This window comes from Aotus nancymaae, unplaced genomic scaffold, assembly GCF_030222135.1.
Source record: "Aotus nancymaae isolate 86718 unplaced genomic scaffold, 86718_ANA_hifiasm-v0.15.2.pri h1tg000018l, whole genome shotgun sequence".
NCBI classification, from domain to species: domain Eukaryota; kingdom Metazoa; phylum Chordata; class Mammalia; order Primates; family Aotidae; genus Aotus; species Aotus nancymaae.
Window position 1 is genome coordinate 2157686 of NW_026988430.1, and position 27186 is coordinate 2184871.

The following is a 27186-nucleotide window of genomic DNA, read 5'->3' on the forward strand; positions in this document are numbered from 1 at the left end:
TTTAAGGATTTCAAAGACAGAATTCGGAAAGCTTGCAGAGCGAAGGATCAGATCCCATATGAAAGAAGGAGCAGACTGACGTTAGATTTTTTTTTTTCAACAGCAACACTCCATATGAAAAGACAATGTCTTTTTTTTTTTTTTGAGATGGAGTCCCACTCTGTCACCCAGGCTGGAGTGCAGTGGTGCAATCTCAGCTCACTGCAACCTCTGCCTCCTGGGTTCAAGCAATTCTCCCACCTCACCCTCCTGAATAGCTGGGATTAAAGGCATGCGCCATCATGCCTGGCTAATTTTTGTATTTTTAGTAGAGATGGGGTTTTACCATGTTGGCCAGGCTGGTCTCGAACTCCTGACCTAGTGATCCGCCTGCCTCGGCCTCCCGAAGTGCTGGGATTACAGGTGTGAGCCACTGCGCCCAGTGGGTGGGTGCACTTGTTACTTGGAGGCTGATTACCCCAGAGAGTTGTGTAAGAGACTTGGGTGGGAGCTGCAATACTTCCTGTGACCTAGCCTTGGGAGTCCCAAGACGTCACTGCCTCCACATTCTCTTGGTCAGGCACATCACCGAAGTGATTCTGTGTTCAAGGAAAGAGGATTCAGATGCCACCTCTTAATGGGAGGAGTAATGAGGAATTCGTGACAATTGACCACAAATAATGCTTTTTTTGGGGAGGCGGGGAGGATGGAGTTTTGCTTTGTCACCTGGGCTGGAGCACAGTGGCATGATCTCGGCTCACTGCAACCTCCGCTTCCCCGGGTTCAAGCGATTCTCCTGCCTCAGCCTCCTGAGTAGCTGGGATTACAGGCACGCACCAGCATGCCTGGCTAATTTTTGTATTTTTTTTTTTTTGGTAGAGACAGGGTTTCACCATGTTGGTCAGGATGGTCTTGAATTCCTGACCTCAAGATCTACCCGCCTTGGCCTCTCAAAGTGCTGGGATTACAAGCATGAGTCACCACACCCAGCCCCAAATTAGTGCTTTTAAGCATTGAAGGGAAGGAACTTAGAACCAGACTGTTATAGCTGATCAAACTGGCATTTAAAGATGGAACATGAAAAATATTTAGAGGCACCTGAATCTTCAGACACTGCCCAGAAAGACCGACACTGAAATCAGCCTTGGGCAAAATAGCTGGATGAGAGCAGAGAAAAATGCAGAAGATGTCACAGGACACAGATGAAGTAGAGATGGTCAGATTTTTTAAAAGTCAATTTTGATGTCTAAAAATCAATGAGGGGCCAGGCACAGTGGCTCACGCCTGTAATCCTAGCTCTTTGAGAGGCTGAGGCAGGTGGATTGCCTGAGCTTAGGAGTTTAAGACCAGCCTGGGCAGCATGGTGAAACTCCCTCTCTATTAAAAATCCAAAAAATTAGCCAGGCATGGTGGCGTGGGCCTGTAGTCTTAGCTACTCGGGAAGCTGAGGCACGGAATTGCTTGAACCTGGGAGATGGAGGTTGCAGTGAGCCAAAATTGTGCTGGGCAACACAGCGAGACTCTGTCTAAAAAATAAATAAATATCAATCAGCTAAGACCTAAAGAAAAGAGAAAATTTACTGGTAATCAAGTAGAAGGAAGTCTAAATAATGTCATGATGAGGGTTGGAAAGACAGAGACCAGGGGACTTGAGATTGTGCGAAATGTCTTCTCTTTTTTTTTTAGACGGAGTTTAAAGGTACTTAAGTTTTTCTTTTTTTTTCTTTTTCTTATTTTTTTGCTCTTGTTGCCCAGGCTGGAGTGCAGTGGCATGATCTCAGCTCACTGCAACCTCCGCTTCCCAAGATCAAGCGATTCTCCTGCCTCGGCCTCCCGAGTAGCTGGGATTACAGGCGTAAGCCACCACGCCCAGCCAAATATCTTCTCTTATGGGATGTGGCAAAATATCATATCAACTTCAAAAAAAGAAGAAAAACAGACAAGTGGGACAAACGGAGGGAACATGGACGTGCCCAGGGTCCCACAGTCATTATGTGGTTGAGCCAAGTACTAAACCCGGTGCTGTTGGGACCCACAGGTGCTTCAGGCGTGTCCTAGGATGATTAGCACGTGTTTTGTAACTCACCAGCAGAGTAGTATCCAGGCCGTGCAGCGCCTTTTTTCCATTTTTGGTCATCTCTTTTGTTCCAGGCTGTGAATGGACCGAGGGAGGGATCAGCCCTGTGTTGGCGCCCCGAGCTGTTAGCCACCTGGTCACCTGGCAGGATGGCCGCTGTAGCAGAGAGTTCCTGGCCTCTCTGCCCCAGCCCAAGTCTCATCTCAGTGTGGCCACGGGCTTTGGCTGTGCAACCATCTTCTGGCTTTTGAAGAATTGGTATGGATAACTGCACTTTGACTCAGGCGCTGGGTTTCCAGGAGAATGAGAATGGGCTGGGGCTGTGTGGGCATCACCCCGCCAGCTGGACTGCACCGTGGTGTGTGTGGCCTGGCTTGATGGCGAGCTGGACCATGGCCTGGACCTAGACTGGGTCCAGAGCCACGTCCTTTTGCAGAGCGTTCTCTGTTGGTTATCCAGTTCCCACCCAGATGGGGAAAGGAGGGGACAGAGAGGGCAGGTGACTTGCCAAGGGTCACGGGGTGAGTTCCCAGTGTGCTGAGGCCTGCGGGGCTGCGGAGGAGGCTGGTGTCTGCTTTCCCAGGCTTGCCCCTTCCTCCTCTGAGGCCCTTCCCCTGGGACTGACTCGGGTTGGCTTTGCTTGGAGCAGCCGGGAGGTCCCAATCCCAGGGACCCGGCTGTAGTTGAGCCGTAGCATGTCGGGTTGTGGCTGTCCCCGCCATGCCACATCCAGTCCCCGCTACCCGCAGCAAGGTGCAGCACAAGCTTCTGAGTTCATGTTATACCGTGTTGTGTTGTTTCTGGTGTGAAAAACAGCCCAGAGTTCCTGAAGCCCTACGACGCAGCGGGGACTGTCCATGACTATGTGGTTGCCATGCTGTGTGGCTTGCCAAGACCCCTGATGTCCGACCAGAATGCGGCCAGCTGGGGCTATTTCAACACCCAGAGCCAAAGCTGGAACATGGAGATGTGAGTATCTTGTAGGTGGCTCATCCTGCTCCAGCCTGAAGGGCAACCCCAGAGCTGGTGCTTCAGTGGGAGCTCTCCCATCTGGGCTTGGTGGGGGCTTCCTAGAGGCCGGGACCATGGCCCAGCGCCCCTAGCCTGTTCCACTCACAGGCATGGGTGGGCCAGTGTACACGCAGCCCTGACCCAGGGGCAGGGACTCCAGCCATGCTGTCCTGCTCCTCCACAGCTGGCCAGTCTCTGGGGGGCTCTCTCTTCTCTGTGACCCTGGGCCCAGTCTATAGATTTCAGAGTACAGCTTTCACTCTTTAATATTTAAAATTAGAGGGCTGGGCGCAGTGGCTCATGCCTGTCATCCCAGCACTTTGGGAGGCTGAGGTGGGCGGATCACCTGAGGTCAGCAGTTTGAGACCAGCCTGGGCAACATGGTGAAACCCCATCTCTACTAAAAATACAAAAATTAGCTGGGCGTGGTGGTGCACACCTGTAATCCCAGCTACTCCGGAGACTAGGCAGGAAAATTGCTTGAACCTGGGAGGCGGAGGTTGTAGTGAGCCAAGATTGCACCACTGCACTTCAGCCTGGGCAACAAAGGAAGAAAAAAAAAAAGAAAAGAAAAGAAAAAAGAACTAGATATAGTAGGCTTAAGGGCTGCCTGTTAAATTCTTTTTAAAGCTCATTTGCCTTTTCAGGTACAGAAGTCCAGTGCCCTGTAAGCCCGCTTCCTTCAGGCCCAAATAGGAGCTCTGAAATAAAACAGAAAGCCCTGTTAGTTCAGGTAAAGGACCTCCCAGCACGTTTTGTGAAATCCACAGCCCCCTGTTCACTAACGCGAGTGATGAATGCATCTGATACTCAGGAGCCTGCTGGGGCTGGCTTTGGTTTGGGCTACGCTAACCACCCAGCTGCGCTGAGCCTCTGGCTGCCTCCTTTGCAGACGTTTTGGGTTCCCCTTCGAACACAGGAGGCTGGACTCCATCGCTGCGTACGGTGTTTGTTTTCTTTCCTGGGAGGTGAATCCTAAGCTTGTGAAAGCCGGTGTACTCTATTTACAAAGCCTAAGCTCATGGTTTTAAAAAAGCCAGAGAAGCTGCTGGTGACGGCACTGGAGTCTGTCCTCCCTTCGCCCACGTGCGTCCTTCTACAAGCACTTTCCCTTGTAGAATTTCCTGGAAACAAACAACAAAAAAGAAATCATGCCGGGCGCGGTGGCCCACGCCTGTAATCCCAGCACTTTGGGAGGCCGAGGCGGGTGGATCACGAGGTCAAGAGATCGAGACCATCCTGGTCAACATGGTGAAACCCCATCTCTACTAAAAATACGAAAAATTAGCTGGGCACGGTGGCGCGTGCCTGTAATCCCAGCTACTCAGGAGGTTAAGGCAGGAGAATTGCCTGAACCCAGGAGGCGGAGGTTGCGGTGAGCTGAGATCGCGCCATTGCATTCCAGCCTGGGTAACAAGAGCGAAACTCCATCTCAAAAAAAAAAAAAGAAAGCAGCTGGATGTGGTGGCATATGCCTGTGAGCCCAGCTGCTTGGGAGGCCGAGGTGGGAGAATCGCTTGAGCCTGGGAGGTTGAGGCTGCAGTGAGCAGTGATCATACCACTCCACTCCAGCCTGGGTAACAGGGAGACCCCATCTCAAAAAAAGGAGCCAGGTGCGGTGGCTCACACCTGTAATCCCAGCACTTTGGGAGGCCAAAGCAGGTGGATCACATGAGGTCAGGAGTTCGAAACCAGCCTGGCCAACATGGTGAAACCTCATCTCTACTAAAAATAAAAAAATTAACTAGGCTTGATGGTGGGTGCCTGTAATCCCAGCTACTTGGGAGGCAGAGGTTGCAGTGAGCTGAGATCGCACCATTGCACTTCAGCCTGGGCGACAAGAACGAAATTTTGTCTCAAAAAAAAAAAAAATTAGCTGGGTGTGGTGGTGTGTACCTGTAATCCCAGCTACTAGTGAGGCTGCGGCAGGAGAATTGCTTGAACCTGGGAGGTGGAGGTTGCAGTGAGCTGAGATTGTACCACTGTACTGCAGCCTGGCAACAAAGCAAGACTCTGTCTCAAAAAAGTAAAAAAGAAAGAAAGAAGGAAAGAAAATAAAGGAAGGAAGGGAAGCAAGGGAAGGAAGGAAGGAGGGAAAGAAGAAAAGGGAGGGAAGGAAGGGAAGGAAGGAAGGGAAGGAAGGAAGGGAGGAAGGAAAGGAAAGAAGAAGGAAGGGAGGGAGGAAGGGAGGGATGGAGGGAGGAAGGAAGGGAAGGAAGGGATGGAGGAAGGAAGGGAAGGAAGGGAGGGAGGAAGGAAAGGAAAGAAGAAGGAAGGGAGGGAGAGAAGAAAGGAAGGGAAGGGAGGGAGGGAGGGAAGAAAGGAAGGAAAGGAGGGAAGAAAAGAAGGGAAGGGAGGGAGGGAAGGAAGGAAGGGAGAAAGGGAGGGCATAGAGGGAGGGAAGGAAGAGAAAGGAAGCCCTAAACTCCAGAAACCTGAGTGTGGATGGATATGTGTCCACTTTTGTTTCACAGACTGAGAAGCTCGGGTTTTCCTGTCCACTTGCTCCCAGACATCGCCGAGCCTGGCAGTGTGGCAGGCAGAACTTCCCGTGTGTGGTTTGAAATCCCAAAGGGGACGCAGGTGGGCGTGGCCTTGGGTGATTTACAGGCCTCTGTCTATTCCTGCATGGCCCAGAGGACAGATGCAGGTAAGTTGCTCTTTTGTTCTGTCCTCAGACTTACCCGGCTGCCTCCTAAGCACCAGCTCTGTGTGAGTCTGCAGGGCACACAGAGCTTAGCAGCCTTGGTATCCTGCTGGAGGTCATTATTCTATAAAGATGAAAAGCACCCTCCTCCTTGCAGGTCAGATCCTCTGTTGAGGGAGCTCACAGGCCAGCAGGGCAAGCTCTGTCCCTGAGCACCAGCCATCTGTGCTGACCCCCACCCCGGGGCCGGGGGAGGGAAACGACTCTTTCTAGCTGTCTGCTTTCTGTGCGACTCTGTGCCCGAGAAAACAGATGAGCCGATGAGATTTTGGTTACTGTGTGTTTGTCGGATCTGATTAAAAGTGCAGAATATTTTCTGTATTCGTGGTAAGGGAATCACGGTGAGGTAGAGGCAGCAGTGTTTAGGGCAGGGGTTGGCTCTTTAAAGGGCAGAAAATATTTTTTTTTTCTTTTTGAGATGGAGTCTCTGTTGCCCAGGTTGGAGTGCAGTGGCACGATCTCGGCCCACTGCAGCCTCCACCTCCCAGGTTCAAGCGATTCTCCTGCCTCAGCCTCCTGAGTAGCTGGGATTACAGGTGCACACCACCACACCTGGCTAATTTTTATATTTTTAGTAGAGACGGGGTTTCATCGTATTGACCAGGCTGGTCTTGAACTCCTGACTTTGTGATCCGCCCACCTTGGCCTCCCAAAATGCTGGGATTACAGGTGTGAGCCACCGTGCCTTGTGGATCATGCAGACTCTGTTGTAAATGCTCAGCTCTGCAGTTGGAGTTCAAAAACAGCCATAGACGATATGTAAATGAACAGGGGTAGCTCTTTTCCCATAAAGCATTGTTCATAGACACTGACGTGTGAATGCCATATAATTTTTTTTTTTTGAAACAGTCTCACTGTGTCACCAGGCTGGAATGCAGTGGCATGATCTCGGCTCACTGCAACCTCTGCCTCCCCGGCTCAAGCGATTCTCCTGCCTCAGCCTCCTGAGTAGCTGGGACTGTAGGCACGCACCACCACACCCAGCTAATTTTTGTATTTTTAGTAGAGATGGGATTTCACCATGTTGGCCAGGATGGTCTCGATCTCTTGACCTTGTGATCCACTTGCCTTGGCCTCCCAAAGTGCTGGGATTACAGACGTGAGCCACTGTGCCCAGCCAATGCCATATAATTTTCATGTGTCATGAAGCATTCTCTGGATTTCTTTTCAACCATTTAAAAGTGTGAGAATGTGGGGCAATGTGGCGCGTGGCAGTGCTGCGAGTCCAGAGCCCAGGGCTGTGGCCATGTCATCAGGTGCTCACAGTTTGACAGCAAAGGAGAGGAACCAATTATATTTGGCTTTAAAGCAGCAGGGTGATCGGAATTAAGTGGGAGAGAGAGGCCATTTACAAAGAGTTCTCCTTCTAACATTTTAATCAGTCATTTGGCTTTATGTCCTGAGCTGTGGCTAATTTTTGTATTTTTAGTAGAGACAGGGTTTCACCATGTTGGCCAGGCTGGCCTCGAACTCCTGACCTCATGATCCGCCCGCCTTGGCCTCCCAAAGTTCTGGGATTACAAGCATGAGCCACTGCACCCAACCAATACATGTAAAATCTTATATACATCTTAGCTGCAATGTAGTTGAAGACAATTTATGTGAACAAATTGAATAGTTCTTAAGGCATCATATCTAGAGGCAAAAAACAAAAAGAAAAATAACAATTTAAGTTGTGTAAATTTAGTTTGCCCTTATATACTATATTTTGTAAAACCAGTGCTTAAATATAAAATGATTTAAACTTGAAAAAAAATGTGAGAAATGCTAGTGGGATTGTGGAAAGGTACAGCCTCTTTGGAAGACAGCTGGTAGTTCCTCAGATGTTAAACGTGCAGTTACTACAGGACCCAGTAATTCCGCTCCTAGAAATGCACCCAGGGGAACTGAAAACATAGGATGGCCACACAAAAACTTGTACACAGATGTTCACAGCAGCATGACTTGTGATAGCCAAAAAGTCGGAACACCTCAATGACTATCAACTGATGAATGAATTTTTAAATGTGGTATATACACATAGCTAAAAAGGATTGAGCATTGGATAAAGAAAAACGTAAGTACATTTACATTTTAAAGAATCTATTTGAAGATTCAGTGATTTGTGAATCAGGGTAGTGAATTTGTGAATCCAGGAGAGGCAAGAGGGGAAATTTTCATAAAGTATTTACAAAAGCAAGACAATTTAGATACGGCAGACAAAGCATTTTCTATGCCAAACAGGGATACCTTTTAGTATTACTCTGAGCTCAAGATTTTGACCAAGACATAAGAATGCTTAAAAAAGCAGATCTGGTTAATCTGAGAGCCTGACTTTTATAAACAGTTACCTACTTCTCCTTTTTTTAAAAATTTTTTTGACTTTGGGTAGGAGGTAAACAAGCAAACACGTCAGCAGATTCAGTGTAGGCAGAGGAAGGTAGAAAGAGAGGTTAGAAACCTTTACATGCCATCAAAAATATATCCCGTTGTTTCTGAGGTGTTTGGAATTTGTTTGTTTAGGTTAAAACTTCCTTATTGTGGCCACCAGAATTCTAAATTATTTTTGGGAAGATTCACTCAATTATCTAGAAAAGCAAATGTTCTGAGATGGAGTCCCAGACTCCCTGAATTTAAATAAACCCATTATTTTCCATCTTCCTGGAACCTCTTCTACTGGAGGTCTTTTATTAAACCCAATTTAGATTCTGTCTGACCCAGTCAGACACCTGAAGCTTCCCTGCAGGACCCATTCCAGTTTCTGTCATGACTTCCAGACCCAGTCCAGATTTTAAAATGCCCAAATAACTCGGTGAACTTATACAAGTTGTGAAGTTCGTATGTCCAAGAGGGCTTACTGGGGACGACCTCCAAACGTGCAGCAGGAAGCGAGGAGTAAAGCAGCTCAGTGGGTACCTGCGGCTGTTCGCTTGTGGCTTCCAGAGGTCATCACGTGCTAGATGGGTGGCTTCAAATCTGATTAAATGAAAACTTGGCCGGGCGAGGTGGCTCACGCCTGTAGTCCCAACACTTTGGGAGACTGAGGTGGGCAGATCACTTGAGGCCAGGAGATCGAGACCAGCCTGGCCAACATGGTGAAACCTTGTCTCTACTAAAAATACAAAAATTAGCTGGGCGTGGTGGTGTGTGCCTATAATCCCAGCTACTCCAAAGCCTGAGACAGGAGATTCGCTTGAATGTGAAAGGCAGAAGTTGCAGTGAGCTGAGCTCACACCACTGCACTCCAGCCTGGGTGACGGGGCAAAAAACAACAACAAAAAAGAAAAACTTAAGTACCTTTAAATGTTACGAAGTTTATTTGAGCCTTCCGTGACTCATGAATCAGGATAGCATTAGACTACCCACTGAGAAGGGCCTGAGGGAAGATTTTCATAAAGCATCTGCAGAAGCCAGGCAGACAAAACCATTTTGACCGGTGAGAGTGGAAAATTCCCAGTTAGAGGTTAGTTGCTGGTTTCTGACTGGTGTAGTTTCCATTTTCATTTTACTGTTTACATTGGGCTCTGGTTTGTTCACACAGGAATTGATGGTACTAGTGCCACCTCTGTCTAATGGCTTCCTGATTAGAATTTTTTCTTTTTTTTTTTTTTCTGAGATGGAGCGTCACTCTGTCGGCCAGTCTGGAGTGCAGTGGGTGTGATCTTGGCTCACTGCAACCTCCGCCTCCTGGGTTCAAGTGATTCTCCTGCCTCAGCCTCCCAAGTAGCTGGGACTGGCAGGTGCCACCACACCTGGGTAATTTTTGTATTTTTAGTAGAGGTGGGATTTCACCATATTGGTCAGGCTGGTCTCAAACTCCTGACCTCAGGTGATCCACCCGCCTCGGCCTCCCAAAGTGCTGGGATGACAGGCGTGAGCCACGGCCCCCGGCCACTAGAATTTTTTCAAACAGCACAGATAAATGCTACAAAATGTAAGTGAAAGTGAAAGAAACCAAAGTGCTGTCCCTTCCACCTGAGGGGACAGTAGAGGGCATGCTGCTTCTGGTTTATAGTCATGGTAAGAAGCTTGACGTGGCAGAGAGCAAAGGTTATTGGCTTTCTGAGGCTTGTTTCTGCTCTCCTTGCTTTTGAACCCTGAGTAGGTGTCACAGTTGGATGCTGAACTCTAGCCCCTAAACAGATTGAGAAGAGCTGGCTTTTTAGCTAGGTCTCATGAGAAATGGAGAAGGCACTGCTGAAACAGTCCCCAGGCTCAGTGCTGGTGACAGATTTCCCCCCTCTGGTGACAGGGAAGGTGTTAAAATACTTTGGGGCCGGGCGCGGTGGCTCACGCCTGTAATCCCAGCACTTTGGGAGGCCGAGGCAGGTGGATTACCTGAGGTTAGGAGTTCGAGACCAGCCTGGCCAACATGGTGAAACACCATATCTACTAAAAATACAAAATTAGCCAGACGTGGTGGTGGGCGCCTGTAATTCCAGCTGCTCAGGAGGCTGAGGCAGGAGAATCATTTGAACCCAGGAGGAGGAGGTTGCAGTAAGCCGAGATCACGCTATTGCACTCCAGCCTGGGTGACAGAGTGAGACTCTGTTTTAAAAAAAAAACCATACATATATATCTCCTTTGATCATCTCTTCAACAACTTGCCCTTCAACCCACCATGGACATATTTTTTAAGTAGCTGGGATTGCAGGCGTGAGCCACTATGCCCACCATGCCTAATTTTGTATTTTTAGTAGAGACGGGTTTTCTCCATGTTGGTCAGGCTGGTCTTGAACTCCCGACCTCAGGTGATCCTCCCACCTCGGCCTCCTAAAGTGCTGGGATTACAGGCGTGAGCCACCACGCCCAGCCACCTGGACATATTTTTAAAACTCTTAGCTTCTCTCACTGCCAAACTGTGACTTGTGACCTCTGAGTCAGCCAGACAGGCCTAAGCTCTGCTCTCTCTGGACCCCAGTTCTCAACATCAGCACCTCGGTTCAGCTGGCAGCCTCCATGCCTTCAGGATTCCAGCCTGCACAGACTCCAGACCCTGCAGCCCCAGTGGCCTACTTCCCATACTTCGATGGGACCTACCTGGGAGTGGCCGCATCCCTCAACGGGGGCAACGTGCTGGCCGTGTTCGTCCACATGCTGGTTCAGTGGACGGCAGATCTAGGTAAGGTGTGGCCCACACAGCGCTGTGCTCTCTGCCTGTCCTTTCTACACGGCAGGTCTCGGAGCTTCATGTGCGGTTTCAGCCTCCACATTCAGGTCGCAGGCCCTGGCGTGTTTCTCCCGTCCTTCGGGATCTGAGCTCGCAGCCACTGTCCTCTCATCCTCTGAGCTGCCGTCACCTCCTCTCTTCTTTGGGTCAGGCACTCTTCCCCCAGCCTTGACTGTAAACCCTCATCACAGTCTCCCCAGCTTTCCCCCACCCTCCCTGCTCTCACTTTTCCCTTCCTGCTCCCTTCTCTTATTCCTGGGGTAGAATTTATGAGGTTTTCTCTGCTCTGCATGTACAGATGCTTCTCAACTTGCAATGGTGCTTATTTCACCTACAATGCATTTATATCCCGATAATTCTGGCCCATAGTAAGTGTGATGTAGACATTTCTTTCTTTCCTTTTTTTTTTTTTTTTTTGAGACGGAGTCTCACTCTTGTCACTCAGGCTGGAGTGCAGTGGCGTGATCTCAGCTCACTGCAACCTCTATCTCCTGGGTTCAAGCAATTCTCCTGCCTCAGCCTCCCGAGTAGCTGGGATTACAGGCGTGTGCCACAATACCCAGCTAATTTTTGTATTTTTAGTAGAGATGGGGTTTCTCCATGTTGGCCAGGCTGCTCTTGAACTCCTGACCTCAGGTGATCCACCTGCCTTGGCCTCCCAAAGTGCTGGGATTACAGGCATGAGCCACTGCACCCAGCCGGCATTTCTTAAAGAAGCACAGTGCAGGGTGGAACCCAGGAGAGTGGCCTTGGTTCCCTGCTGTGTCCTGGAGTCATTATTTGTCCCTGGCAAGTCCCTTCTGTGTTTTCCTAGCCCCATGTCTTGTGGTTCTAAGCCCGTGGGTTAGAACACTCAGCAGCTCAAGGGACTTGTATCCTGCTAGGTCCATTGTAAGTGAATTGCAAGGGAAACTATCCTAAGTTGAAAATGCATTGAATGCACCTACCCTACGAGCATCATCGCTCAGTCTAGCCCACTCTAAATGTGCTCAGAACGCTTACATGAACCTACAATTGGGCAAAATCACCTAATACAGAGCCGATTTTATAACAAAATGTCAAGTATCTCGTATAACATGTTGGCCGCTGTACTTAAAGTAAGAAACACGGTGGTTTATGGCTACTGCAAGTCCGATTTCTGCTGAATGCATGTGGCTTTCACTCCATTGTAACATCGAAAAATAAAGTTGAACCACTGTAAGCTGGGGACCAGGTGAGATATGTAATCTCCCTTTTCCAGGAGACGTTCCCTTTGGCAGCACCTAAGCTAGAAATGAAGTTTCTATTCAGGTCTAGTAAGTCATGGCCATCAGATGTGATGGTTACCAGTAGCAGCTCAAAGTCAGAAGATGGTGGGAAACGGGGAATGGAAGGCAGGGTCCAGGCAGCACATGGAGAGCTGGGACTGCTTGTGCAGAGAGGTGTTCCTGAGTGACGTCAGTCCCTTCGGTCTGGCCAGGGACGTCAGGATTGCTGGGGGCATTCTGCCTCCTTGTCTGGGATCTCCTCAGGAATGCTTTATTTTTATTTTTTAATTTTTTGAGACAGAGTCTTGCTCTGTGGTCCAGGCTGGAGTGCAGTGGCGTGATCATGGCTGACTGCAGCCTCCACCCCGTGGGTTCAGGTGATTCTCCTGCCTCAGCCTCCCAAGTAGCTGGGATTGCACCTGTGATTTTTGCATTTTTAATAGAGATGGGGTTTCACCAAGTTGTCCAGGCTGGTCTGGAATGCCTGACTTCAAGTGATCTGCCTACCTCGGCCTCCCGAAGTGCTGGGATTACAGATGTGAGCCACCACACCCAGCCTTTTTTTTTTTTTTTTTAATTTGTTTGTTTTAAAAATGCAGAGCTGGCCAGGGTTGGTGGTTCACTCCTGTAAGCAGTACTTTGGGAGGCTGAGGTGGGTAGATCACTTGAGGTCAAGAGTTTGAGATCAGCCTGGCCAATGTGGTAAAACCTTGTCTCTACTAAAAATACAAAAATCAGCCAGGTGTGGTGGTGTATGCGTGTAGTCCCAGCTACTTGGGAGACTGAGGCAGGAAAATCGCTCGAATCTGGGAGGCAGAGGTTGTAGTGAGCTGATAGGATATGTGCCGCTGCACTCCAGCCTGGGCAACAGAGCAAGTCTCAGAAAAAGCAACAAAAAAGAACGCAGCGCTAACATGGTGTCAGGGAGAAAAGTCTGACCGGGATTCTGGCTTGACACTGAAAAGCGAGTTGTAGGATGGTCAACACATCCCTTCTCCCTGCTGTTCAGGTGCCATGTGATATTACATGGGTGGCCCAGACAGTGGCCGGTCTGGGATCCTGGGATTTCTGAGGCTGATAATGACTCTGTAGCATCCATGATGATAGTTATTAATTAGTACATGCATTTGGTCCCCTTGGTTAGGAAGCCTGGGTTACAGTTAGGGCTCACAGCAGCACTTAGGAGACCTCACCCTGACATCTGGCTGGGGTCTGCACTGAGATGGCTGGCGGGGATCCAGGGCAGAGTACAGCTAGCCTGGCTGTAGGAGTTCCTGAGCCCAGAACCACCAGCTGCAGTGTGGGGAGAAGCAGCAAGGGAGCCCCTTCCCGCCCTGTGGGCATTCTGCACCATCTCTGCCTGTATCAAGGGGGTTGCGTGAGCTCACACAGATCTTCCCTGTCTCCAGCAGGCCTGGAGGTGGAAGAATCCACTGTGTATTCCCGCATCATCCAGGCAGCCGTGCAGCAGACAGACACCCACCTGACCATCACCCCAACAGTGCTGGGGGAGAGGCACCTGCCGGACCAGCTGGCCTCAGTGACCAGAATCTCCCCTGACCTCTCGCTGGGGCACGTGGCCCGGGCCCTGTGCCGAGGCATCGTTGAGAACCTGCTCTCCATGCTTCCCGTGCGGCAGCTGCAGGAGTGGGGCGTGCAGCGCGTGGTGGGGAGTGGGAGTGCGCTGTCCAGGAACGAGGTGCTGAAGCAGGAGGTGCAGAGGGCTTTCCCTTTGCCCGTGTCCTTTGGGCAGGATGTGGATGCAGCTGTCGGGGCAGCTCTGGTCATGCTCCGGAGAAACCTCAGCCAGAAGGAATCTTAGACAGCAAATGCTTTCACCAAAGGACTGCTGCGAATTTTACTTGATTCACATTCCTGACACCATCTGTGGGTCATCCTTTCCCTGCAGAGTTTAGTGGACAGCTTTTAAGCAGCACTTGCTGTCCCATCTTGACCAAGAACATACCTTCAGGACATACTCTAATATTGCAGCCCGAAGTCAGCCAGATCCCAAATTAGTGCCTTCTGAAAGAAACCCACTGGGAGCTACTTACAAACGTCAGTGTGGGAGAGAGAGCGTGAGAGCACAGCAGCCAGCCTCCTGGTCAGCAGGCTCATCTGTGGCTCACCTGCAGACAGAGAGCAGATAAAGGTGTACTTCAGACACCAGAAAGTCTGGTGATTGTGGCCCCAAGTGAGAAAAGACCTGCCCCATGCCCTGCTTTGGATGATCGTTTTTGGAGGCCTGAAGTCACATGCACTTCTGGAAAAGTGCTTCTCTCCTGGAATGTGCCATGTGACCAGCGGCCCCTTTCCTAGTCTCATCCTCCCCTGTCCACAGATGCTTAGTAGGGGCAGGGAGTGAGCCAGGCGTGATGCAGCAGCTGGCTCAGAGGACAGTACGGGGCTGTGTGCTGGGCTGGAAAGGCTGCCGCCCCTGCGCTGCCCAGGTCTTCATGGCATAACTGCCAGGAAGGTGGGTTGCAGAGAAGGCAAGGTGGATGGCATGAGCAGCAAGGGGCACCGATGCTGTCCAGCCCACACCGCTCCAGCATGTCATTCCCAGGAGCCTGACGAGGCACCAGCAGGACCGCTTTCCGGGACCGTGGCTGTGCAGCTGTGCTTTTGCTCCTGCCTGCTCCAGAAACCTTCACGGGAAGGGATGCAGCCAGGCAGACTCCGCCAGATGGGGCAGGTGCTTTATCCAAAGAGAACCCCGTATCCCATAGGCCTAGGCTCTCCTTCCCTTGGTGTGGGCTTTGCAGGCCCACTGTTTGTTCCTGGCTCAGCAGAAACATCCACGTGAGTCAGCATTCCTGTAGGGTCCCAGAGCAGCGTAAGCCTTCCTGTGATTGGCAGGGATGGCTGTGGGGTAGCTTCCAGGAGGAGGCCACCTTCGCTGCATCTATTCCCAGACCCCCAAAAGGAGCCCAGGCTCAGGCAGGCTTGGCCCAGAGGCACCCAGGCAACCATGAGTTTGGGAAACAGTCATATTCCCTCTCTCTTTCTCACTATCCATCAAAGGTATGAAACATATTGTCTCTTTATAAGTGTCATTTTATAAATTATGTGATCATGTGGAAGCTCTGAGATGACAGGAAATGCTTGATCATGCTGACTGAATGTCTGATGCTAAAGCCCATTCTTGGCTGGGCGAGGTGGCACCTGCCTGTAATCCCAGCACTTTGGGAGGCTGAGGCAGGCAGATCACGAGGTCAGGAGTTCTAGATCAGCCTGACCAACATGGTGAAACCCCGTCTCTACTAAAAATACAAAAATTAGCTGGGTGTGGTGGTGTGCACCTGCAATCCCAGCCACTCTGGAGGCTGAGGAGGAGAATTGCTTGAACCCCAGAGGTGGAGGTTACAGTGAGCCAAGATGGCACCACTGCATTCCAGCCTGGGTGACAGAGCAAGACACTGTCTCAAAACAACAAAGCTGAGTGTGGTGGCGGCGCCTGTAGACCCAGCTACTCGGGAGGCTGAGGCAGGAGAATCGCTTGAACTCGGGAGGCAGAGGTGGTTGTGAGCTGAGATGGCACCACCGCACTCCAGTCTGGGTGACAGAGCAAGACTGCATCTCAAAAATAAATAGACAAAACAAAATAAAATATAAAAGCCCATTCTTCCAGAGTCTTGTGCCTTAAATAAAATACACACCTCTCTGCTTTGGGAAGACCGTGCTGCAGCCATGAGCTTGGTTCGGGAGGTTGAGATGCTCTGGGGGAGCGTTCGTAGGTCGTCCTGAGAAAAGCTTGCCCTGGTGTCCTACCAGACAGACGCCTGCCAATCACCCCGGAAAGTTGTACACAGTAGTCCCCCCAGATCCTCAGTGTCACTTTCCACGGGTTCTGTTATCCATGGCCAACCACGGTCTGACAGTATTAAATGGAAAGTTCCTGAAACAGTTCCCATGTTTTCCACCGTGCGTCGTTCTGAGCAGTGCAATGGAATGTCTGCTGTGCCACCCGCGATGCGAACCATCCCTGTGTCCAGCACATCCACGCTGCGGACACGCCTTCCCGGTTAGTCACCTGCTCAGCAGATCGCCCGTCCTGGCATCACAGTGCTTGTGTTCAGGTCACTCTTCTTTTACTTCATAAGGGCCCCAAAGCACCAGAAAAGTGATGCCAGCTCTTCAGATATGCCAAGGAGAAGCTGTAAGGAGCTTCCCTTAAGTGAAAAGGGGGGAAGAAAAAAGTCATGTGCTGAATCTTCTATCCGTGAAATTGTAAGGAAAAAGAAATTCATGCTAGTTTTTTTTTTTTTTTCTGAGACACAGTCTCACTCTGCTGCCCAGGCTGGAGTGCAGTGGCATCATCTCGGCTCACTGCAACCTCTGCCTCCTAGGCTCCAGCGATTCTCCTGCCTCAGCCTTCCGAGTAGCTGAGATTATAGGCACCTGCCACCATACCTGGCTAATTTTTTTGTATTTTTAGTAGATACGGGGGTTTGACCATGTTGGCCAGGCTGGTCTCAAACTCCTGACCTCAGGTGATCCACCTGCCTCCCAAAGTACTAGGATTACAGGCGGGAGCCACTACTCCTGGTCTCATGCCATTTTTGCTGTCATACCTCAAACCGCAAAAGTTACATTCACAGCGTGTGATAACTTTTATTACACTGTCTTGTTAAAACTGCTCCACTTTGGCCGGGCATGGTGACACGCCTGTAATCCCAGCACTTTGAGAGGCTGAGGCGGGTGGGTCACCTGAGGTCAGGAGTTTGAAACCAACCTGGCCAATGTGGTGAAACCCTGTCTCTACTAGAAATATAAAAGTTAGCCTGTCATGGTGGCAGGCGCCTGTAACCCCAGCTACTTGGGAGGCTGAGGCTCAAGAACTGCTTGAACCTGGGAGGCGGTGGTTGCAGTGAGCTGAGATTGCACCGTTGCACTCCAGCCTGGGTAACAGAGCGAGATTGTGTCTCAAAAACACAAATTGTTTTACTTTATTGTTGTTGTTAAATCTCTTACTGTGCCTAATTTATAAATTAAATCAGTGATATCTATGTATAGAAAAAACATGGCATATACAGGGTCCAGTGGTTTCAGGCATCTGTGAAGGATCTTGGACACATCCCCTGTGGATAACAGAGGGCTACTGGATTTGTTTTTTTTTCCCTTTTATCTCCCCTGTACAGAGACAGAGGAGAGGGGGATTCCAAAGCCAAAAGGAAAGGTCCCTCCGCCTTTTTTTTTTTTTTTCAGACAGAGTCTCGCTCTGTCACCCAGGCTGGAGTGCAGTGGTGCAATCCCAGCTCACTGCAATCTCCTCCTTCCAGGCTCAAGCAATTCTCCTGCTTCAGTCTCCCGAGTAGCTGGGATTACAGGCATGTGCCATCACACCCAGCTAATGTTTGTATTTTTAGTAGAGACGGGGTTTCAGTGTTGGCCAGGCTGGTCTCGAACTCCTGACCTCAGGTGATCCACCCGCCTTAGCCTCTCAAAGTGCTGGGATTACAGGTGTGAGCTACCATGACCAGCCTGCTACTGTAAATTTTCTCTCAGCCAGAATGAGTTTAAGACATCATCATTGGACCCCCGAGGAAGGCGCATGAGAGAGAAGGCTGAGGATGCCAGAGTCCTGTCTGCTGGGAGAAGCCAGGCCCTCTGACCTCAGGGCAGCTGACTGCCTCAGTTGCCCAGCATGCTGTGATGGAGGCTTACATTCGTAAGGTTAGGAACTGATGGACAGCTGGCATGCTCAGGCAGCCCAGCCTTGTGTCTGGGGTGGCCCCAGAACTCTGTCCCCTTTCCAGACTATGCGTCCACTCTGCTTCTGAGGACAACTTTGGAGGGTCTATGCTTGTCAGTGGACAGGCTTCCGGTGCTGCTTCCATTGCCTGCGGCCTGGAGCCTCGTCTGGCTGGGGATGAGTGCAGCGCCTAAAGTCACAACCGCTTGCGGCTTCTGCCCTTCTTCCCAGGAGGTCCCAGTAGGTGGTTGGAGGCCAGCTCACTTCTGAAGTGGTGAGCTGGCCCCCGTGCTGGCCGCTGGTATCCCGATGTTCTGAGCCCACGGCAAGGCCGCACTTTCCCTCCTGACCCGCTTCGGCCAGTGGCGTGTGACAGGGAACGCGGGTCACTCCTGGGCAGAAGTCTTTAGGAGCTGGCGAGCTATTTGCCACGCTCCTTTGCCACAAGTGACTGGCAGTGCCCCAGAGAGTGGCAGCTCTGTCAGCCTGGGACCCTGAGTGAGGATGGCAGGCTGCAGAGCCCTCAGCCACCAGTGAGGGACATGCAGTGGGACTGAGAAATACTCCTTTGGGGCAGGCGAGGTGGCTCCCGCCTGGACTCCTAGTGCTTCCAGAGGCCGAGGAGGGCGGATCACTTGAGGTCAGGAGTTCCGAGACCATCCAGGACAACATGGTGAAACCCGTCTCTACTAAAAATACCAAAAAAATTAGCCAGGTGTGGTGGCGGGCACCTGTAGTTCCAGCTACTCAGGTGGCTGAGGCAAAAGAGTCGCTTGAGGCCGGAAGGAGGAGGTTGCTGGGAATTGAGATTGTGTCACTGCACTCCAGCCTGGGGCACAGAGCAGGACTCTGTCTTAAATAAATAAATAAACAAACAAACAAAAATAAGTCTGGGCGTGGTGGCTCACACCTGTAATCTCAGCACTTTAGGAGGCCAAGCTGTGCAATCACGAGGTCGGGAGATTCAGAATATCCTGGCTAACATGGTGAAACCCCGTCTCTACTAAAAATACAAAAAATTAGCCAGGCATGGTGGCGGGTGCCTGTAGTCCCAGCTACTTGGGAGGCTTCGACAGGAGAATTGCTTGAACCCAGAAGGCAGAGGTTGCGGTGAGCAGAGATCGCACCACTGCACTCCAGCCTGGCCACAGAGTGAGACTCCATCTCAAAAAAATAATAAATAAATAAATAAATAAACAAACCTTTGATGTTTGAAGCCACTGAGATTTGGGGGTCGTCACCACAGCAGAGCAGCCTCAGCAGCCTGCACTTGGGAGGTCTCCCACACACCCAGCGGAGACCCAGGCAGCCGCATTTTCTGAGCATCCCATGGGAGCTGGGCATTCCATCAGGGACTACCCTCTGTTGAATTTCCATCACGAGGCAATGGAAAAATACCGACGGTTGGTTATATAAACAGACCCCAGGAAAAAACAAAGACACACAGTGACAGCACCCATATGCCCAGAGGGAGGAGAAATTCATTCTTTACACAGGTGACATTGAACTTAGCCTCCCAGAGTTTCCATCCACGGTTACTAATGACAGTTCACATTTTTTTGAGAAACTGCTGTGTACTGGGATCTGATCTAAACTTTACTTGTTTGATTTCATCTTTTCGTTTTCTTGAGACGGAATCTTACTCTGTCAGGCTGGAGTGCAATGGCACAATCTCGGCTCACTGCAACCTCCGCCTCCTGGGCTCAAACGATTCTCATGCCTCAACCTGCCAGTAGCTGGGATTACAGGCGTGCAGCACCACACCCAGCTAATTTTTTGTATTTTTAGTAGAGACGGGATTTTGCCATGTTGCCTCAGCTGGTCTTGAACTTCTGGCCTCAAGTGATCCACCCACCTCAGCCTCCTAAAGTGTTGGGATTATAGGCGTGAGCCATCTCACCCAGCCTCACTTAATCTTGGTAATAATCCTAGAAGGTGGGTAGTGTTATCCCCATTTCACAGATGGAAAAACTGATACACAAAGTTAAATAAGTTACCCGAGTTCACAGTGCTAGGATTCAAACCCCAGAGCCCACTCTTTTTAGCATCTAGGCAGAGGGGTCAGGCTAGGTAAATGTATTTACATTAAAATGATTGTCATGTCCAGGGTGTGACAAATTGGTGTAACTTGGTCATAGGGTGAATGAAAGGATGTTGATGGGCATTTTGGCTGGAAGTGCTGGCCACACTCTGAAGGGTCTTGCATGCCAGGCTGAGGGGTTTAGACTGTCTCCTGTAGACAGTGGGGTTTGGAGGACTGGGGCCTTTGGGGAAGAGCTGACGGTGCAGACACTGGATTGGAGGACGGGTGCTCCAGGAGGCAGCCAGCCGCAAAACAGCCTGAAGAGACGGTGGGCCAGACCCAGTTCAGGGCAGGGGAGGAGTCTGCAGCCCACCAGCCCCTCCTTCCCCTGCCACACACTCCCGGCCTCTGGTCCTGGACTCTGTCCATATCATGTGTATGTGGCTTTCATCTTCTCCATTTTTCTCTTCTTCTTCTTCCTCTTCCTCCTCCTCCTCCTCCTCTTTTTTGAGACAGAGTCTTGCTGTGTCCTCCAGGCTGGAGTGCAATGGCGTGAGCTCAGCTCACTGCAATCCCCGCTGCCTGGGTTCAAGTGATTCTCCTGCCTCAGCCTCCCAAGTAGCTAGGATTATAGGCATGTGCCACCACACCTGGCTAATCTTTTGGTATTTTTAGTAGAGACGGGGTTTCGCCATGTTGGCCAGGCTGGTCTCAAACTCCTGACCTCAGGTGATCCGCCTGCCTCGGCCTCCCAAAGTGCTGGGATTCCAGGCGTGAGCCAGGGCGCCCGGCCTAGCTTTCTCTTCCTCTGAAGTGGACTGAAAGCTCCATGAGAGCAGGTGCCTGTTAGGCGTCCTCTGCCGAGGCCCGTGTTTGGCATGTCCTCCTCACAGGGGAAGGTCCTTCTCCTTGTCCAAAGTGCAGCCCGAAGGCCGTGTGCCCATGGCACAGGTCTTCCTGGTAGCACATCCACCATCGTATTCCAGCTGCAGGGGAAGCCAGGACCCTGCTCACCCTTTGTTACAACCTCTTGGCCCGGGAGCTCCTGGCCTGTGCCTGTTACAGGGTGCCCTGCCCTGCCTAGTGTCAGAGACAGCCTGTGTGGATCTTCCTTTCTCATCGGTCTTGGGCTCCTTGAGCTCAGAGACCACCCTGTTCCTCCCACTGCTCTGCCAGGGGATCTGTAGAGCCCATGGCGGGCCCTCGAGAAAGAGGGGCCCACCTACCCACCTGCCCTCTCCCCTCAGCCACGGTTTGAAGTGAGACAGTCCTGATATAGAAAGGCTCACTTGCATGACTCATCAAACATTCAGCAAACCTTGTTTTTTTCATTAAAAAACAATTAGTCATAACTTTGAGCTAATGGCCGGATACAGCTCAGCAGTCAGCAGATGTGGTCCTCATGCTGAAGTAATGAAGATGAGAACAATAATCTCTCAAGCCTGCCTAGAGCTTTGCCAGACTCAGAGCCCATTCACACCCACTATCCTTACTAATCCAGAAAAGCCCCGTAAGGCAGGTAGGGCAGGTGTTCTTGGCTGTTTTGTGGAGGAGGAAGCCGACCCAGGGTTCAGCCGCCAGCCCAAGTCCATATACCGGCATCTAGCACACACGGGCCTCTCCCGTGCCAGGTCCAGTCTCTGTGCCAGGTCCAGTCTCGGCCCACCTACCGCCCCTCCATCGGCCCTTGTCCCTCTCGTTCACAGTCCCTGCCCTGGGACACAGGGCTCCAGTATTCTGTGCTGAGTGGGTGTCTGACCCCTCCCCGGCTCAGACTTCAAGCTCCAGCCACTTCCAGAGGGTGCTGACCCTCTCACAGACCCCTGCCCTCCACGGGAGCTGGTCTCTTAGACTTATGTGGGCACCCGGTGGCACGAACACAGAGACCAAATGCAGAAAGGAGGGTATTTTCCTTCCAGGTTTGCTGTTTGCCATCCGGATCTCTGATCCCTGAAGTCTTGTGAAATCTCAGAAGCAAGACACGGAAATCGGGGACGTTAAACCTCAGCCCAAGATGAGACTAGCAGAGCTGACCCTGTGCTCGGGCAGGTTACAGGCACCCGCCGCCGCCCCGCGGCCACTCTCCCACCCTCAGTGCCCGCCTGGTTCCTCCCGGAGATGCGGGGCTGGTGGGTCCCGATTTTGATCATCAGGCTCTGTCAGCACGTGGGTATTTGCAGGTTTCTATCTGCTCCACAAAGTCCAGACTCAGACTTTTTTTTGTTGTTTGTTTTCTCGGTCTTCTGTTTTCTGAGACGGAGTCTTGCTCTGTTGCCAGGCTGGAGTGCAGTGGTGTGACGCCACCATGCCTGGCTTATGTTTTTGGATTTTTAGTAGAGACGGGGTTTTACCATGTTGGCCAGGATGGTCTCCATCTCTTGACCTCATGATCTGCCCACCTTGGCCTCCTAGAGTGCTGGAATTACAGGCGTGAGCCATGGCACCCAGCCCAAACTTTTTTTTCTTTTCTTTTTTTTTAAAAAAAGACGGTTTCACCATGTTGGTCAGGCTGGTCTTGAACTCCCGACCTCAGGTGATCCGCCCGCCTTGGCCTCCAAAGTGCTTGGATTACAGGTGTGAGCCAGCACGCCCAGCCCAGACTTTTTTTCTCTTGAGACAGAGTCTTGCTCTGTTCCCAGGATGGAGTGCAGTGGCGCAGTCTCGGCTCACTGCAACCTCCACCTCCCAGGTTCAAGGAATTCACCTGCCTCCTTTCCGATGCCCGCCACCACATGCCCAGATAATTTTTGTACTTTTAGTGGAGACGGGGTTTCGCTGTGTTGGCCAGGCTGGTTTTGAACTTCTGACCTCAGGTGATCTGCCCGCTTCAGTCTTCCAAAGTGCTGGGATGACAGGCGTGAGCCACCGAGCCAGGCTGGGCCTTAAATCTTGAGAGGGACGCAGGTGGGTGAAGAAAAGCAATCTGTTCCCGCTGGCCAGTGTCAAGAGCTCAGCTTAAGTCAATGTGCTCCCTGCTGGTAACAGCAAAAGAAAACTGCCGCCATGAGTGACGTTAGCGGCGGGCGTGCAGTGGCTGTTGGGCCAGACTTGGCCCAGCGCCTGCTGGCGGGTCCACAGACGCTTTCCTGAACTGCCTCTCGGCCGCATCAAACCTGAACTTGGAGAAACGCCCCCCCCCCTCCCAGAAGTCATCAAAACTTCTCTACTCACAAAGAGTTTTAATGGGTACATCATTACACAGTTGCAAGAATATCCTGTTTGAAATTATGACCCAGAAAACCGCACTGATGGCCATGATGGCCAGCCTGGAGGTCTCGTCCCCGCCGCTATGTCGAGAGAGTTTTAGAGGAATCGTTCGGTGACGGTGCTGTTCAGATAAAGCCACAAGCAGCTCCTGAGTGCTGCTTCCAGCAAGGCACGGGCCAGGCAGGCTCGAGAGCCTTACCTCACCCTGGAGACGCTTAAAATCTGCAAAGCAAGACACAAGAAAATCATGGTGTTGGCCAGGTGTGGTGGCGCACACCTGTAATCCCAGCACTTTGGGAGGCCAAGGTGGGTGGATCACAAGGTCAGAAGTTCAAGACCAGCCTGGCCAACATGGTGAAGCCCCGTCTCTATATAAAAAAATAATAATAATAATAATAAAGAAAATCATGGTGTTAAATGTCAATACAGGATTTAGAACGCTTCAGATGAGACTAGTATCGCCGTCACCGTCCTCAGGTAGGTTCATAGCCTGTCTGTGCTTCATTTCCTTATCTGTAAAAGGGGACAACCTTGTACTCACCTCATGAACTCTTTGCAAGGGTCTGATGAGATAGTGCAGATGAAGAGCTCGTGCCAGCACCCAGGACTTGAGACGCACTCAGCACACACGCACAATCATTATTGTGTCTTCACAGAAGCCATCGGTTCTGTGCCAGTTGCCATAGGAAGCGCATTGGGTGAGGTTCCTGTAGGAGTTTAGAAGTGAGTGCTCCTGGAGCTGGGTGCTGTAGCTAGTGTTCGTAATCCTAGCATGCTGGGAGGCTGAGGTGGGGATCACGTGAACTCAGGAGTTGGAGACCAGCCTGGGCAAGATGGGGAGACTCTGTTGCTCTGAAAAAACAAGAAATACATAAAAAACAAAACACAACAACAACAACAACAACAAAAAAGGCCAGACGTGGAGGCTCCCGCCTATCACCCAGCACTTTGGGAGGCTGAGGTGGGTGGGTCACGAGGTCAGGAGATCAAGACCGTCCTGGCCAACACGGTGAAACCCCATCTCTACTAAAATACAAAAAAGTTAGCTGGTGTGGTCGTGCGCACCCATAGTCCCAGCTACTCGGGAGGCTGAGGCAGGAGAACTGCTTGAACCCAGGAGGTGGAGGCTGCGGTGAGCCGACATCGCACCACTGGAGTGTAGACTCCAGACTGGCAGACAGAGCAAGACTCTGTGGGGAAAAAGGAATTAACCAGGCATGGTGGTGTACACCTGTAGTCCCAGCTACTTGGGAGGTTGAGGCAGGAGGATCCTTTGAGCCCAGGAGTGGAGGCTGCAGTGAGCTATGATTGTGTGTCACTGCACTCCAGCCTGGGTGACAAAGCAAGATCCTACCTCTTAAAAAAAAAACAAAAGTGAGAAGTGAGCTCTTTTTGCTAGGGCCCTTGAGGAGGAGGACTTCGGGAAGAGGTGGGATTTGAGCATCCCTGGGGCTCACCTCGCACCTGAAAATGGGTTAAATGGGGTACTGGGGTGGAGGAGGGTGGGGAAAGGGCGGGGGCAGCAGAGTTAGTGTGGCTGGGAAGGGGTGTGTCCAGGTGGCAGAAAGTGGGTCACGGTGGGAGAGGAGACTGGGTCTATGGGCTCAGGCTGTGGGGGTGGGGCTTTGCTCGGCAGTGGGGACCCCTGAGAGGCAAGGGGCCATGATCAGGATGAGGCTCCAGGACTGCTGATCTGGAGGTGATGGGTTGTGGGAGGCTGGACCAGGGAAAGGAGGCACTTCTGGTCGTTCAGGTGAGAAGAAGGAGCTTCCAGGTAGAGGAGGGAGAGACAGAAGCCACAGAAACTGCCCAGAGAGGGCAGAGAAGGAGAGGTCAGAGGTGACAAGGAGCACCAGGTTTGGTGACCAGAAGGAAGTTGGTGACTTTACAGGCAGGGACGGCTCAGGGGAGTGGATGTGGAGGGAGGAGGAGCCCATCGTGGGAGATGCTGGGGGAGGGGCTTGTGGGCTTCACCTGCAGATTCCAGGAGGCGGGGATGCAGCTCAGGGGAGAGGGCCGGGTGGACGCTGGATGAAGCAGTTCCTGACTTGCACACATCAGACGGGTCCTGGGAGGGGCCGGGCGAAGGTCCCCAAGGATGGTGGTGGAGTGGGAGATGGTAAGGCTGTGGACGAGGTCCTGGGAGCCCTGTGTGTGGGGAATGGCAAGAGGAGGAGAGCCGCCAAGGAGTCCCGGCAGGAGCTGCCAGGGCGGGAGGAGGGCCAGGGTTTCCCCTGCAGGCTTCGGAGCAGGCACACGCCCTGTGGATGCCCTGCAGACTCCGGTGATAGCGTCAGCCCCAAGGGCGCTGTTAACAAGGGGGCGGACGCGTTCAGTGACGTGTGCTGTGTTCACTGGAGACAGCGCTTTTTTTTTTTTTTTTTTTGAGATGGGGTCTCCCTCTGTTGCCCAGGCTGAGTGCAGTGGTGCCATCTCAGCTCACTGCAACCTCCGCCCCCCAGGTTCAAGTGATTCTCATGCCTCAGCCTCCCAAGTAGCTGGGCCTACAGGCATGCACCACCACACCCAGCTATTTTTTTTTTATTTTGATTTTTAGTAGAGACAGGGGTCCACTATGTTGGCCAGGCTGGTCTCGGACTCCTGAGCTCAGGCACTCTGCCCTCCTCAGCCTCCCGAGTAGCTGGGATCACAGGCATGCACCGCCATGCCCAGCTATTTTTTTGTAGTTTTAGTAGAGACGGGGTTCTAGTATGTTGGCCAGGCTGGTGTCAAACTCCTAAGCTCGGTCAATATGCCCACCTAGGCCTCCCGAAGTGCAGGATGACAGTCATGAGCCACTGCGCCAGGCTCGGTGCTGTCGTTACCGGATGCAGAAATCACTTCGGAGGCTAAGGCAATGGTTCTGGAGAAGTGTGACCCTCTCCTTTCCAGCTCCTGCTCTGTCCCACATCATTAGAAGGAAATGATCCCAGAGGACTAGAGAGGTGAGGGGTCCCCACTGCTGAGTCTCTCAGATATTACAGATCTCACTTCTGGGTCTATGTGTGCCCAAAAGAATGGAAAGCAGGGACAGGAACAGACGTCTGCACGCCCGTGTTCATGGCAGCACGAGTCGCCGTGGCCAAAAGGTGGAGGCAAGCCAGGTGTTGATCAGCTGGTGAGTGGGTGCGCAAACGGGTCGGTCCGCCCCGTGTCCCAGGGGACTATTGCTCAGCCTTAAAAGAGAAGGAAATTCCGTCGCAGGCTACAACACAATCAACCTTGGGGACATTATGCTAAGTGAAAGAAGCCAGTCACGAAACCACAGATACTGTATGATTCCTCATCAGAGAACTCCTGGAGTCGTTAAATTCATGAAGACAGAGCTTGGGGCTGGGAAGGGCAGTTAGCGTTTAATGGGTGCAGAGTTTCAGTTTGGGATGTTGAAAAGGTTCTGTGCATGGATGATGCTGATGGTTGTACAACAATGTGAACGTGCACAGTGATGCTGGACTGTACTATTAAGAATGGTTAATACGGTACCTTTCGTTACATATATTTTGCCACAATTTATAAACAAGAATGAATTCTAAGGTTAATATTAATTGAAGCTTACATGGCACACATAGCATAAAAAGGTGTCTAAGCAGCTGGGCTCGGTGGCTCACGCCTGTAATCCCAGCACTTTGGGAGGCTGAGGGGGGTGGATTATTTGAGCTCAGGAGTTCGAGACCAGCCTGATCAACATGGTGAAACCCCATCTCTACTAAAAATAAGAAAATTTGCCAGGTGTGGTGGCACGTGCCCGTAATCCCAGCTACTTGGGAGGCTGAGGCAGGAGAATCGCTTGAACCTGGGAGGTGGAGGCTGCAGTGAGCTGAGATTGTGCCACTGCACTCCAGCCTGGGTGACAGAGCAAGACTCTATTTCAAAAAAAAAGTTGACTAAGCAAGGGGTATGGTGGGGTGTGGCACAGGCCTGGCTTTTATGCCCAGACCAACAGTGCGGCCTGGACAGTTGTCTGATTATCAGTGGTCTAACTGCCTGGCCTCACACATTGCTCACCTAGAAAGTGGATGTGACAGCCTTTGCCCTTCCACTACCCAGGGTTGCTGTATGGTCTGCGAGAGCGAGTTTGGGAAAGCTCTTTG

The 27186-nt window shown here is 51.4% G+C and overlaps 1 protein-coding gene across 2 annotated transcripts; it reads left to right on the forward strand.

Moving 5' to 3' along the window:
• The first annotated feature begins 456 nt into the window (after positions 1-456).
• SHPK (sedoheptulokinase) lies at positions 457-15792 on the forward strand. Of its 2 annotated transcripts, none has more exons than XM_064378083.1 (7): positions 457-2017; positions 2131-2314; positions 2873-3025; positions 5542-5717; positions 10675-10875; positions 13580-15495; positions 15651-15792. In XM_064378083.1, the coding sequence occupies exons 1-6, from the start codon at positions 1972-1974 to the stop codon at positions 13990-13992; spliced, it is 1173 nt and encodes a 390-aa protein (XP_064234153.1). In that variant the 5' UTR covers positions 457-1971; the 3' UTR covers positions 13993-15495; positions 15651-15792. The 2 variants fall into 2 exon arrangements, with proteins under 2 accessions (XP_064234153.1, XP_064234154.1); XM_064378084.1 differs by having other exon boundaries at positions 13583-15495.
• Positions 15793-27186: the final 11394 nt, after the last annotated feature.